Source organism: Anopheles nili, chromosome 2 (genome assembly GCF_943737925.1).
Source record: "Anopheles nili chromosome 2, idAnoNiliSN_F5_01, whole genome shotgun sequence".
NCBI lineage: Eukaryota > Metazoa > Arthropoda > Insecta > Diptera > Culicidae > Anopheles > Anopheles nili.
Genome location: NC_071291.1, coordinates 13,650,169 through 13,663,519, shown reverse-complemented (window position 1 = coordinate 13,663,519; position 13,351 = coordinate 13,650,169). Strand labels below are relative to the sequence as shown.

Genomic DNA, 13,351 nt, shown 5'->3' with positions numbered 1-13,351 from the left:
TGAGTAGTAGTAGGATTGCTCGGTTTGTGAATTAAATCGTTGTTTGATAAACACTACTTCCAGGACGCAAAGTATACGAACGTCAGCTGTAGGAAAATGCGTCAACAGCTGCAAACCGGGCATGTAGAATGGGAGTGTTTCACGCACAAGCTTCTATTTACCAACAAACCACAGCATCTTGCGCTACCAGAACGATCACTTGGATGCAACTTGTATCAGGAACCATTATTCTGTTTGTTTTAGTAATTTATTTATATTATCTTTTACAAAAACCCTTTTATATACTCATTTTAGCAGTAGCGAAACATGGACAATTTCATTTTTATTGTTTTCATAAATTTATTGTATTATATCAGATTATTGTTTGTAGACTAAATTCAAACACACGAACAAAATTTCTTAATTATTGTTGGTGAGTAGAACCAAGTAAAATATTATAATCCACAATCTAATGTTACGGGTTGTCGGGTATTGGAAAAATTAATGGGATGTTGTTCTTCGAACCCAAAAACGTGCACGGTAATCGTCGGAGCAAGTCAGAAACGCAGAATGGGTTGGAGAATGAACGATGTGCCGCACCGGTCCGTTATGCCCCAACGACATTAGATGACAGCGGGATGCATTTCTCGAGTTCCAGGCACACAACGAAGTAGTCGCTTCATCCGGAAAGAGGACGTAGTCTTCGGTGTGATTAAAGATGGCCTGAGTCTGATGTTCTTGCTTGCCTGTCGTTCCTGCACCTGTATATGCAATCAGGCAGCGGCTCGTGCTAAGTTCCCACAGTTTTACCAACGAGTCCTGTCCGGATGTCAGCAAATATTTGCCATTTTTCGTAAATACAACCGAACAGATTTCTGCGCCATCGTGAGCGTGTGTGAACGTGTTGATGCATCTGCCGCTGACGCCGTCCCAAAGTTTAATGGAACCGTCCATGCTTCCAGTTGCATACACCTTTGCATTGACAGCGTATTTTACACACGTTATCGCACTGTTATGCTGCTGAGCAGGGATAGCGCTTACAAAGCATTGTGCTGTTTGTACATCATACACTCGCAGAACGTTATGATCTGTTCCAACAGCCATGTAATCACCGGTCGGATGGAATGCTATACAACGCACTGGAACACAATCGCTCAGCACCTTGTGCGCTTTCTTGACCGATGCTTTCGATATGTCGAACAATTTCACGGTGTGATCGCGCGACCCAGACGCTAGGATCTGTTCTTTTGGATGAAACTCCAGGAAGGAAACCTCGTCCGTGTGGTCGTACAGTGTTCGAATGACCGGGTGGGCTTGTTGTTCACGTCCCGGCTCCATGTCTTCCGGTGCTGATTTGGCCAACATACGGTCTACATCCAGAATTTTGATACTTGCATCTACGCTTCCGGTAGCCACAAGCTGACCATCACCACTAAAACAACCTGCCCTGCACGCTTGCTTGTGGGAAGTGACGTAAGCCGTCTCATACGATGCCGGTTCCGGTGCAAGGGTGGATCCTTCCGTTTCGAACTCTAAGTCCAATCCACAGGGAATATCATCAAATAGGTTGCTCTCCCTCGACTGTTCAATTTGTTCCGCTTGTTTGAAAATCAACATCAACCGATCGCTCGGGGGACAAGGTGGGTCTGCTCGCACCAAGTTGGTCAGTTCTACTGCCACTGCATGGTATCCGTCGTAGAACAGTTGGCTGTGGATTATGGGATGAAACGATAGGCTCTTAAAACTGGGAACAACAAAGCTACACGTGGTTTTCTTACCTTATCATCATCCTGTACAGTTGTTCTCGACATTTCAGCACGTTTTTGTTTTCTGGAGTTTCCTGGTCTTTCATGATTGTTTCTTTTCGCCTTGGAAATTGGAATAAACAAGCTTTTTATGCACCCGCACGATCGTAAACAATTCACAGGCGGCTTTTTGCTAACTGTCAAATGCCATCCTCTTCGATTATCGCACGAAAACTGTCATTCCTAGATATATCAACAAATCCAGTTACACAACTCGGTACTCGGTATATTTATGTGTGAAAAACAATAGCGAAAACAGACATTCGGGCCATTAAGGATATAGTAAACACAGCATAAATATGTCCAAATACAAAGACCTCGCCAAACTTACGACAACCTATGCGCGTCGCATGAACTACCTATCGAACCGCATCTTTGGAGAGGTAGCCCGCCCAACCAACTCACAGTCGATGAAGGTGGTTAAAATGTTCAGTGAGGAACCGATTCAACAACGAGATTACGTCGTCAACTGGTATCCACGGCATGTCGAAACACATCTTCTGGCAATGAAGCTGCGCGAGTACGGTCTATTTCGCGATGAACACCAAGATTTTAAAGAAGAGATGAAACGATTACGAGCGCTACGCGGTAAAGCGCCACCTAAAAAGGGTGAAGGAAAACGATCCAAAAAGTAGTAGAGTAGAAACGTGTAAGGTGGTTTGGTGTTTCTTCCCAGTGAGCGAGTTTCAATAAACAGAACGTGGTGCGTAAAATCAAGAAGACTGTGTGCTGTTCCTTCATTTTATTCAACATTATTATTTCACTTACCGCCGTTCTTCACGTAAGAACATGTGGCTATTAAAACTACGCTTATCGCTTTCTTCGATAGCGTGATAATTCACCGGGATGCGTTAAGACTATAAACAACCGTCGGGCGACATATAAATAACATTCAAATACACGTGTTACCTCGGCAACTAACACCGTCACTGTCTGTCTTTTGCATCTTAAGCAGCAATTCACAATCTTATATCTTAGTCTAACACAATACAGGGTAAATTGGTGCTCTTTCAATAGCACAGATTGGGGGCCGATGTACCAGCAGATCCGCTACCCGTTCCGGATCCGGATGTAGTGTAAGTACGACTGTCTTTCCTTCGAGGAGGTAGCTCGAAATGCCATTCGTCACCATCGTCAGACTCGAAAGATCCCGGCGTCGAACCAGGAATCCCATCAACGACCAGCGCTTCATCGACGACACCTAGCGAGTTCGCCGATTTGCTAGAAGAAATTCTCTTAAAAGGCGGATGTGCCTTAATGCCAAACGTCGTTGGTCGCTTGTTAGGTGCTTCAGCCAGCATCAGCGTTAGTAGTTTGAACTGAAAAGACGAAAATATGATGTACCGTGAGTAACTTGAAAATGTCTGGATATTTTGTCAAACCTACGTACTTCGTATCGATGATCTTCCTCAAAATTGTCCGGAAAAATGCTTTTGCGTACGCTCTTTAGTGTACAAATGCGTTCCATCTCCGTGCCAAAGCTTACTAGTAACTCGAACAGAATTAAACCAAGCGAATATATGTCGACCTTATAATCATAGGGCAGACCTTTTAGCTGCTCCGGTGACATGTACAACTGCGTGCCGACCTGCCGCGTGTGCCGATCAGGTACCATCGAAGGCATGTTATTTTCATTGTCGTACTGCTGATCGGTCGAGTCTGTAACAAGTCCAAAGTCGCCTATCTTTATTCTTCCATCAAGTGAGAAAAATATGTTGCTAGGCTTCAGGTCACGATGAATCAGTCCTTTTAGGTGCACATACTCAACACCGGATACGATCTGCTCAAATATCGGCACAATCTTATCACTGCGCCCAGGGAACCCATTCAGGCTTAGCCACTCCTTGAGTGACTGCTTGTGGCACAATTGCATTTGAATGTAAAGATAAATTTTGTTGCTCTGTACCGAATCGGCGGTTGACTGGTTTGATGTAAGGAGGCTTCCTAGCTTTAAATCGGCCGCAAGCGGTCGCACGCTTCCAGAACTGGTGAGATCGAGTGAAAGCGGTCGGCGGTGTGTTTTACGGAAAGGATTTTTGCTTTGCTGCGCTGCCTTAGAACAGTTAGCCTTATCGGCGTTATGTGTCGACGGCTTTGGACGCTGGTCAGTTGTCGGTGAACAAGAAATATCAATTGATACCGCGTGATGAACGACTCCAGTACTAATGCCGGCGCTGCCAGATGGTTCCTTGAAGATGATATCTAACGAGTCATCTTCTGTCTCTTCATTCGATGCATGCTTTCCGTTGCTCTGTACAGTTGAAATCTCATCTGAATCAGAAGACGAAGTGGACGCATCGTCGTCATCATCTGGTGCCTGTTCGGTATCAGCCCGAAATTCTATATAGGAACAACTGTCGCTTTCCTCGACGCGCCGTAATGATTGTCCATCACCCATACCGTTCGCGAATGAAAAGTTTTGTTCAGCTGGTCGCGGTATCCATAGGTTTGACTGCACCGATGACGGAGGCAGGCGCACGTTTTTCATACCAACTTCAAAGGAAGATGCCGTTGCAACGGACAGTTCACCCGGCAGCGGTGGACATGTGTCGGTCGGTGTTTCAATATCGATCGACGTCGAGAGACAATTTCGTTCGATCCATTCGCGATCGTGGCGTTCCTGCCATCCAGGAGGAGGTGTTTCGACCCACGCATGAAAATACCGAACAATGTTCTGGTGTTCGCAATGGGCTAACGTTTTGACTTCCCGCATAACACGATCCTTCGATTCCTGCTTGTTTGGTAATACGACACGCTTAATAGCGTACCGACAGTCATCCAATTTGTTGTGAACTTCGAATACCACCCCAAAACCACCCTTACCGAGACATTGAACCAGGTCAAAGTCATCGCGAAAGCGAGATGTAAAATTTTCCATTATCGCCGGGGGCCCATTTCCAGAACTGGATTCCGAGAAACTGCGCACCGTTCCCATTCGAATCGCAGGAGGAAATTCTTCGACTGCTTCGACTGCTGTCGGTATTGGAACGGTAATCTTACGTTCGACTACCACCATTACGGGTAGTTTTTCGGCTCGCAGCTTGAGCATCATGTTCAGTATCAGAGCAGTCGTTATCGAAATGATCAATATTTCCTTCCACCAGAACCACATCGACACGATGATCACTTTGACTGGTGCATCGAACATCGTGTCTATATTTTCATCGTTTCCAGCCTCGGCATTCGCATTTTCCGCGTAACCCGTGCTATTGTTGACTTTGCTTTGATCCTCACCATGCTGATCACACTGTTCGCCATGCTCGGGATCATACACCAGAAAGAACCCGTTTCCATTGATATAAGTGGAGGCGTACAGCACTGAACGAGCGATAGCCGTCGATTCAACCGATTCGTCTTCAGCCTTAATTACACCCACAGAAGTATCGCCATGCGTAATCAGTCCTGCGACTGAAGGATTAGCCGGCAAAGGCTTCCAAGGAATATTGGGCATCTTACTGTCGTCCGTTAGCAACGCGAATTCTTGCATTTTTTCCACCCGTTCGTTCATCAAAGCATCCGATTCTTGAATGTACAGTTGCTTCTCATGCATGCCAATGTACAGGGACGGATTTACTAACGGAGGCTGCTCAGTACTACTATCATCTACATTACCGTTCCATAGCCAGTCTGTACGATCGAAAAAATCTATTCCAACAAGACCATCATCGTTGCTATCCGATGCTCGCCATGCTCTGACTATCGGGACGCTGAACTTATGTCGCCAAACTATCTCACCTGGTGCACTCTTGCGGACGGCACAAATAACGCCCTCAGGTATAATCACGCGAAGATCAAGATCAAGTATCACTGGGTTTATTTCCTTACGTTCCTTGCCGCCACGGCAATCTGCGTTGCTCATTTTTTCTACTTCGTGATGGCCGATACTAAAATTCCACCTTTCGCTTCCGGTACGCGATTCTACGGCCCGAACCGTTTGAGTTTGTCTCCGTACGACAAGCACATCTTCCTGCGTGGGATCAACAGTCCCACTGTCGCCCGTCGCACGCTGATTCACAGGCGGGCCATATTTATTATTTTCTGTCAGCTCCGTTGCAAGCTCGGTTGCATTTTTACAGCCTTGCATCGTGCAGACGTAGATCAGCTGACCGGTTTGCATCGACACACCGTACGATCGAGTTTCTTTACCACCCGATATTACAAGGTCGTCCGAAAATTTGAACGAAGATTTCAGCAGGTCTTCTGCGCTAAAGGGAATCGGTTCGATTGAATCACCGTCAAATTTATAAAGGCTGCCACTCAGCGAAGGTATCATGCGGACCCACTTTCCGTTGTTAGTCAATTCGAGACGATGGATACTTGAAGAAAGTAATGATCCAGGGCCAGTCTGGATGCTCCAACGTTCGACACCACCGTTTAACATATCCAGAGCCGACAATTTTCCGTCTAGTGTAGTAACGAATACCAAGCTGAAAAAAAATATGTAGTCAATAAAAAATGGAAAACTATCAAAGCCTTTTGAATCCTTTGCGACTCTGATAGGTAGCAGAACCATAAGTTGAGATCCAAGAGCTAAGAACTCTAAGGACCATTATAAAATGGCTGTTGAGAATCAATCACCATTTTTTTGTGTTGAATTTTACTAATATTGCGAATATCATGAGAAACACGTGGCGGTTGTGCCACGCTGGTTTTTGAATTAAATCTTTCAACTTGATATTGTAGACATATCGTAGAGTGGCGTACAATCCTTCGACTGTGACAGCAACGCTTTTTGTTTACATGCGTACATATGGTCATTACAGCGTGCATCGTGCTGGTTAAAACATAGTTCTTTTATAAATAACAACAACGTTCGTCAATTAGCAATAGTTGAAGAAGTAATTGTGAGCTTATAATATGGCCCGAGAAGTATTAACATTCCAGTTGGGCAATTATTCGAATTACATCGGAACACACTGGTGGAACATACAGGTATCTACAATTTGGGATATTGATCAAGAGAATATTTAAAATAGCCTCGTGCATGCAGGAATCGTCATTCAACTATGATCCAAACGCAGAACCATCTGAGATTGATCATGCAGTGTTGTACCGGGAGGGTCAAACGAGACAACGACAGACAACATTCACCCCACGAGTGCTGATGGTCGATCTTAACGGAACGCTGAAGCACATACCTCGCTCTGGAGACCTCTACGAAGAACCGATCGATTCAACTACAATCACCAAGGACTCCTCTGAGATAACGGACATCGAATGGGACAGTGAAAAAATTGAGATCATAGAAAAGCAGAAACCTGCTCAAAAACATCCCTATCAAGCAGATCTTCAAGCTAGCAGTTCCAATATAAATGATGATGAAGATCAAGAAGAAAAGGATTATGATTTCTCGAACACGGTACAGGACTGGATTGACTTCAGTTACACTCGTTACCATCCTCGAAGTATCAATATTATCGAGCGGTACTCACATTCCACGGAAGAATCCCAACTCGATACCATTACGAACGGTATGGAACTATGGAAAGATTGCGATTTCCAAGATGACTTAACGGATCGGGTGAGGCAGTATATCGAAGAATGTGACGGTTGTCAAGGGTTCCAGATGCTGTTCGATTGTTGCGATGGATTTTCTGGAATCGCACTAAAGCTGCTCGAACACTTGCAAGATGAGTATGGAAAATCGTCCCTTCTATTCCCAGTATTTCCACCCAAGGCACCAATCTTTAAAAATGCGGATGAAGCAATGAGCGACTCAATACGCGTCGTTAACACGGCATTAACCTTCGCCCAGCTATCGGAGTATAGTTCCCTATTTGTGCCGTTAGCAACCATGACACGTTGTTGGCGCAACGTGGCTGAACCACAAGCCTTTTCCAACATCAAATATGATGCACACAATTTCTATCAAACATCAGCGATTCTGGCGAGTTTTCTAGATACTGCAACGCTACGCTTCCGTTTAAAGGACTCAGCCGTAGTCAGTTCTGGCGGATACATTTCCGGCATGTGCAGCGATCTAAACGCTTACGGACGTAAAATGGCAGCTGCCGGACTATCTTTTCCATTTCCTTTAGGAGACTCCCAAGACTTGATCGATTGTCTGGATCAAATGGGCGACAAAAGCTTAACTGAACAGCTTTCTCCGAACGTAAAGGTTCGCAACCGGGCTGTGATACAGTCTGTGTGTGTACGTGGTCTACCACAGAATCGTCTCAAACGACCTCCTACCGCCAAATCTGCTCAACGGCAGCAGATAATGCCAGCTTACCGATGCAGTAATGTCAGCGAAATGTTACAGTTCTTTTACTCCTGTAGTCTGGAAGTCAGCATGTCACATGTAACTTCGATTAAAGCGCCAATGACCATTCGGCAACCGTATCCGATAGAATTATTCGACAAGAGTGTTGGATTCGACGGTTTCCTGACGGACTCTCCGTTTGCGCTAGCTTCACAGCAATACGTTCAGCATTGTCCGACATTAGCTGCGATACAATCATCATCAGATCTAGGTGAGGGCTTGGAAGCGCTGCACCGTGAGGTAAGTCGTATCCGGTTGCCGAAAATACCACGGTTTGCGGAGTGCGGACTGGAAGAGGCTGAATATAAGGAAACTATCGAACATCTACTGGATTTCAAGGAAAATTACGATGAAAACTATGAACTGTAAGTTCATCACAGTCCATCAAGAGAATCCTATTGATGATCGAATGCTTTGCATTGGTAAAATGCCCATAAAATAACACCGCTACATAGTCGTCTATTGATTTATAAAATCAGCGAAAAATATAAATAGATATACACAACTAACAGTATACTTCTTGTACGTATTTACAACAAAAAACCAGCTTCATAAACCTCGCTTGTCGGGAATAAATTACAAGTGTTTAGAGAATAAACACTGTTTCAGAAAAAACAACTAGCAATTACGAAAGAAATTCAATTTTGAACTACCGGATCGCCATGTGCCATGTTTTTCTAATATTTTTCTAATAAATTTCCCTCTCCAGTGACTCTACCGTGAAAGCTATTTACCTGTGTATTCGGTTTTTTGTTATTACTTTTTTTCTCATGAGTCAGACATGAACAGACTCAACAAACAAACGGGGAGATGCTGAAGTTCTGTATCACTCATTTATATTCGGAACCAACATCGCGTTATCAATATTTGAAAGAAGCATATGTTATAAATTTTGTTTTGACCTAGGTACATAATAGGCCAAAATAAATACCAAAAATAATCTCAATCGGTAGAATAACAATTAGGAAGAATGTATATAAAATGCATTAAAAATGACGCAATATCAAGCTAAGATAAGGCGATTCACCTGCCCGATAAAGGACCGTTGGGTCTAATGGAATACTTAATTTGTCTGATCTTCACAAATTTGAATGAAGATAACAAATTCGAGAACCTACTTGAATGAGATATTTGTAATTGATATTGCTCAATATAATGTTGCCGCTCCACAACTAAATTGGAATTTGCTCCAAAGAAAAAAATCGCCGTTAAAGATTTGTTGGAAAAAATTGGCAATTTGTTTGAGAAAGTTTATGGTCGCAATACGCTCATACTAAAACACGCAGCCTAATTAAGCCTGTCCAGACATGTCCGAACGAAGATGCAATGAAGTGCACAATGCAACAGCACCTTACTTACCCATCGTTAAGGTCACGCTGGCGGGCTACATCATCTGCACAGAAAGGTAGCTGCTCGACAGTGCCAGAGGAATCTTCTTGAGATTTGGGCCCCGACTGACCCGTGCTACCCAAGGCCACCGTTACGACGGTGGCCAGCAGAACCATTCCGACACATAGCGCGCGGCGAATCAAAACAGAGCACGTAGGCATGGTGTTCGTTGCTTAGTGGTACAATGGGTCCATTCGACGTCGTGTGTTGCGGATTCCGCAACGTCGCGAGTTCATATTTTGGAGCCACAAACAACACTTAAGGGATGCAGTAGATGCACGATTTGTTTAGGGAACTACGGGGATTGACACGAAAGTTAACTAATTTCAAATGGCTGCGCGCACCGCCGACGCACGAAAACAGTCGACTGAATTCTTTGAAACTAAAAAATAATCTGAAAAAAAACAGAATACGAAAAACATCCAACATGGAACTGTCAGAATTGGAGAGCTGTCGTAAGGGTTGACTTTAACGAAAGAATATTTCAAATTTTTCAATATGCTACTACCGCTAGAGCAATTGAATAAATGAATAAGCTTAGTATTTACACAAAATGTATTAATTTTCTGAAATTCATTTGTTTTTATTTGAAGACAAACTAATATAATCATTGAATGTCATCCAACCGCGGTTACATCTCTTGAGTACTGTATGATTCGTTAAGTAGTATAAAAAAATCCTTTTAAATTCCAATTCAGTGCATCTTTGTTTGGTTTCTAGAAAAGTGTAACACACGAACTTATTAGCTACAGAAGGTACATTAGATTTTACAAAACCAAAGGTATTTTAAGAATAAAACAAATTGATGTAAGCTAGATTTGAACGTGACGACGTTTCGGTATGTCAAATCATCCCTCAGCGTTGGGTTGTTTTGAGCGGTTTAGAGAACTCCCTATTTCCTATTTTTCAGTTAATACTGGGCTAGATTTAACCTTTTATGTGGTGTTTAAATTACAATTAGAGCAGCAAATGTCTTCGGATCCGGCAAATACGGTAAGTACACCTATAATTTTGATATCTCATGCTTATCGAGGATCAAGTGACTCAGTGTGATGTTTGTTGTTTTATTTTTGTCTTTTTTAGAAACTGAAAGCAAATTGTTGAATAGTTTTCTGTGCATAGTGGCCGTTTCCTGATAAAAAAGGCTAACAAATATCTTTTGAACATCGTTTGGCTCAGTCAAGAACGTATTAATCGTTGCGCCAGCGCTTGTTGCTTTTCAAGTGCTTCCATTGTGGGATTTGCACAGCACGAAAAGGTGCACCGTGGCAGCTGCTGGAATGAGTGCACCGTCGGTATGTAATCCTACTTGTTATTTTGATACCCAGACAGTATGCCAGTAACTATTCATTCGTCTATTACTTTTGCAGAACTCAAAAGGCGGTGCAGCTCCGCAAACTGCATCCGGATCAACAGCTCCAGTTTCGGTGCAGGAGTTCGTGATACGAGTGCCGAAGAATCTTAAGAAAAAGTATCATGTAATGCGGTTTAACGCCACGTTAAACGTTGACTTCACTCAATGGCGCACGGTTAAGATGGAACGGGAAAACAATCAAAAAGAGTTCAAGGGAATGGAGGAGGTGATGCCCAAGTTTGGTGCGGGCTCTGAGTTCAACCGTGATCTCCGTGAGGAAGCACGCCGTAAGCGATTCGGTATTATCTCGAAAAAATACAAACCGGAAGCACAGCCGTGGATACTGAGAGCTGGTGGTAAGAGCGGAAAAATGTTTCGAGGTATTCGCGAAGGTGGCGTTGGTGAAAATGCCGCATTTTATGTGTTTACACACGCGCCGGATGGTGCTATTGAGGCTTACCCGTTAAACGAATGGTACAATTTTCAACCTATTAATCGCTATAAGGCTCTGTCTGCAGAGGAAGCTGAACAGGAGTACGGCCGGCGGAAGAAAACGATGAACTATTTTTCGCTGATGTTTCGCAAGCGTCTAAAGAAGGGAGAAGATAACGACGGTGAAGAGCAGGAGGAAACGAAAGGCAAGAAGGGCGAGGGAGGCAAGAGCAAGGATTTGAAAATCAGCGATATGGATGAATGGATCGATTCTGACGAAATGTCCTCTTCCGGTGACGATGATGATGAAGGCAAGCCAAAACAGAAGGACAGCGATGACGACACCTCGGGCAAGAAAGCCAAGATCAAGAAAAAGGCTCTCGCGGACAGCAAGAAGAAAAAGCGAGATGTTGATGAGGAGGCCTTCGAAGAATCGGACGATGGCGACGAGGAGGGTCGAGAACTGGACTACATTTCGGACTCAAGCGACAGTGAGTCGGATCACGATGCTAAGGTTGTAAAGGAGATGAAATCCGTAGCGGAAGAAGATGCTTTGCGAAAACTTTTAACCTCCGATGAAGATTCTGAGGAAGAGGAAAAGAAATCAGAAGAGGAAGAGGAGAAGGAAGATGACAAAAATGGTAAAGCAAAGGAGAAGGATAAGGACGGAAAGGAAAAAGAAAGTAAGGAGGCTAAGAAAAAGAAGAAAGCTAAAAAGAACAAAAACAAAAAATCGGAATCGGACAAAAAGGATTCGTCGAGTGATTTCAGTTCGGATAGTTCCGACTCCGATACGGCTAGTGCCAAGAAGAAACTTAAGGACAAAAAAATCAAGGAAGGAGTTGGTTCAAATTTGTCTAGCGCAAATAATTCGCGTTCTGCTTCGCCAAGTGTTAGTCAGTTTGATTCGAATAAGCGTAAAATTCCCGCATCGAATATGCCAGCGACTGATTTAACGGGCTCGGACAACAGCAACAGCCCTGTCTCGACGCCAGCGAAAAAGGTTAAAACGGAATCAACACCCTCACTACCACCGACTTTTGCTGGAATCGTTAATGCAACAAGCAAAGAGTATGTTAACCAGCCCATTCAAAGCTGCATGGTTTTAATGATACATTTATGCTTTTTTATTCTATTTCAGTGATTACGGTATAACTGAGGAAGCAGTACGACGGTACCTCATGCGCAAACCTATGACCACAACAGAACTGCTGACCAAATTTAAAAACAAGAAAACCGGTGTGTCGAGTGAGAAGCTAGTGGAAACGATGACACAGATATTGAAGCGAATTAACCCCGTGAAGCAAACAATACAGGGCAAAATGTATCTGAGCATAAAGGTACCGAAGTAAGAGCGTGTTGGCACTGCCGGCCGCCGCATATCAATTTTCTCAAACAAAATAAAACTTAAAAGAAAAATAGGTGAATTAAAAATACATTTCCTTATAAATAATACATTTCGGGAGGTTTATATTACTTTGTACCAGCATCCATGCGAATACTTATTTTCGCAATTCGTCCGTACTGATATTGTACTTTGCCTTCATTTGATCCAACTCTTCCTGTTTTTTGTCTACGTCTAATTGTTTAAATGCCTTCGTAGACTGGTAGTACAACACAACCAAGTACCGGTTGCAAACGTTGAAACCCGATAAATGATCCCGAGCATTTTTCGCGTCGAAAATATCTTCATAAACTACAAAAGCTGTGCCGCGTGTTTCAGGTGTGTTTCCACTGTGGAATATTACAGGATACATTTAGAATATTCTGCGATCACATGTTTTAAGACTCGTATTTACACTCGAATTTGCCGAATTGCTCCGTACTTGCCAAATATATCGTACATTTCGTCTGAGGTTATCTTGTAGGGCAGATTTCGTACGTACAGTACCCGGTTCACCTCTGGAGGCAAGCGGACCTACAAAAACAACATATTTAATGTGATGAGAATACATTAGATTTGATCTCTTAACACATTTTCTTACGTTATTTCTTTTCTGCATGGACAGAGCCATTTTTGAGTCGTTAAGTATTATTTAATTCACAATTTATCAAACGCACAAATGCTGTGATGCCTCTTGTTTACGATCAGAAACATACATAAAAAAACAACACTACAGTCAGGGTGTC

The 13,351-nt window shown here is 43.4% G+C and overlaps 6 protein-coding genes across 6 annotated transcripts; 3 read left to right on the top strand and 3 right to left on the bottom strand.

Moving 5' to 3' along the window:
* Nucleotides 1–414: 414 nt before the first annotated feature.
* Nucleotides 415–1,831, bottom strand: LOC128720353 (cleavage stimulation factor subunit 1). The gene is made up of 2 exons (XM_053814017.1): nucleotides 1,758–1,831; nucleotides 415–1,687 (listed from the first exon to the last, which is right to left on the bottom strand). Exons 1-2 carry the CDS (start codon nucleotides 1,829–1,831, stop codon nucleotides 481–483), a joined length of 1,281 nt encoding a protein of 426 aa, XP_053669992.1. The 3' UTR covers nucleotides 415–480.
* A 162-nt stretch (nucleotides 1,832–1,993) lies between these two features.
* Nucleotides 1,994–2,655, top strand: LOC128722147 (28S ribosomal protein S33, mitochondrial). The gene has a single exon (XM_053815984.1). The coding sequence runs from the start codon at nucleotides 2,084–2,086 to the stop codon at nucleotides 2,417–2,419; it is 336 nt and encodes a 111-aa protein (XP_053671959.1). The 5' UTR covers nucleotides 1,994–2,083; the 3' UTR covers nucleotides 2,420–2,655.
* On the bottom strand, nucleotides 2,517–9,596 carry LOC128722144 (eukaryotic translation initiation factor 2-alpha kinase-like). Its single transcript, XM_053815982.1, has 3 exons — nucleotides 9,406–9,596; nucleotides 3,175–6,211; nucleotides 2,517–3,103 (listed from the first exon to the last, which is right to left on the bottom strand). Exons 1-3 carry the CDS (start codon nucleotides 9,594–9,596, stop codon nucleotides 2,795–2,797), a joined length of 3,537 nt encoding a protein of 1,178 aa, XP_053671957.1. The 3' UTR covers nucleotides 2,517–2,794.
* LOC128722146 (protein misato) lies at nucleotides 6,642–8,415 on the top strand. The gene is made up of 2 exons (XM_053815983.1): nucleotides 6,642–6,716; nucleotides 6,775–8,415. Exons 1-2 carry the CDS (start codon nucleotides 6,642–6,644, stop codon nucleotides 8,413–8,415), a joined length of 1,716 nt encoding a protein of 571 aa, XP_053671958.1.
* An 808-nt stretch (nucleotides 9,597–10,404) lies between the features above and the next one.
* On the top strand, nucleotides 10,405–12,695 carry LOC128730239 (general transcription factor IIF subunit 1). The gene is made up of 3 exons (XM_053823277.1): nucleotides 10,405–10,428; nucleotides 10,806–12,292; nucleotides 12,363–12,695. The coding sequence occupies exons 1-3, from the start codon at nucleotides 10,405–10,407 to the stop codon at nucleotides 12,571–12,573; spliced, it is 1,722 nt and encodes a 573-aa protein (XP_053679252.1). The 3' UTR covers nucleotides 12,574–12,695.
* Nucleotides 12,388–13,295, bottom strand: LOC128722081 (splicing factor 3B subunit 6). The gene is made up of 4 exons (XM_053815904.1): nucleotides 13,207–13,295; nucleotides 13,021–13,139; nucleotides 12,699–12,955; nucleotides 12,388–12,627 (listed from the first exon to the last, which is right to left on the bottom strand). The coding sequence occupies exons 1-3, from the start codon at nucleotides 13,234–13,236 to the stop codon at nucleotides 12,724–12,726; spliced, it is 381 nt and encodes a 126-aa protein (XP_053671879.1). The 5' UTR covers nucleotides 13,237–13,295; the 3' UTR covers nucleotides 12,388–12,627; nucleotides 12,699–12,723.
* Between the last annotated feature and the right edge of the window lie 56 nt (nucleotides 13,296–13,351).

Coding starts and splice junctions, on each gene's coding strand:
- LOC128720353 (XM_053814017.1), bottom strand. CDS start 1,831: ATGAAAGACCAGGAAACTCCAGAAAACAAAAACGTGCTGAAATGTCGA. Junction 1,688..1,757: donor CTGTACAGGATGATGATAAG/GTAAGAAAACCA, acceptor CATAATCCACAG/CCAACTGTTCTACGACGGAT.
- LOC128722147 (XM_053815984.1), top strand. CDS start 2,084: ATGTCCAAATACAAAGACCTCGCCAAACTTACGACAACCTATGCGCGT.
- LOC128722146 (XM_053815983.1), top strand. CDS start 6,642: ATGGCCCGAGAAGTATTAACATTCCAGTTGGGCAATTATTCGAATTAC. Junction 6,717..6,774: donor CACACTGGTGGAACATACAG/GTATCTACAATT, acceptor TCGTGCATGCAG/GAATCGTCATTCAACTATGA.
- LOC128722144 (XM_053815982.1), bottom strand. CDS start 9,596: ATGCCTACGTGCTCTGTTTTGATTCGCCGCGCGCTATGTGTCGGAATG. Junction 6,212..9,405: donor CAGCGTGACCTTAACGATGG/GTAAGTAAGGTG, acceptor ATTTTTTTTCAG/CTTGGTATTCGTTACTACAC. Junction 3,104..3,174: donor AGGAAGATCATCGATACGAA/GTACGTAGGTTT, acceptor TCGTCTTTTCAG/TTCAAACTACTAACGCTGAT.
- LOC128730239 (XM_053823277.1), top strand. CDS start 10,405: ATGTCTTCGGATCCGGCAAATACG. Junction 10,429..10,805: donor CTTCGGATCCGGCAAATACG/GTAAGTACACCT, acceptor TTACTTTTGCAG/AACTCAAAAGGCGGTGCAGC. Junction 12,293..12,362: donor GTTAATGCAACAAGCAAAGA/GTATGTTAACCA, acceptor ATTCTATTTCAG/TGATTACGGTATAACTGAGG.
- LOC128722081 (XM_053815904.1), bottom strand. CDS start 13,236: ATGGCTCTGTCCATGCAGAAAAGAAATAAC. Junction 13,140..13,206: donor CCATGCAGAAAAGAAATAAC/GTAAGAAAATGT, acceptor TTGTTTTTGTAG/GTCCGCTTGCCTCCAGAGGT. Junction 12,956..13,020: donor GCAATTCGGCAAATTCGAGT/GTAAATACGAGT, acceptor AATATTCCACAG/TGGAAACACACCTGAAACAC.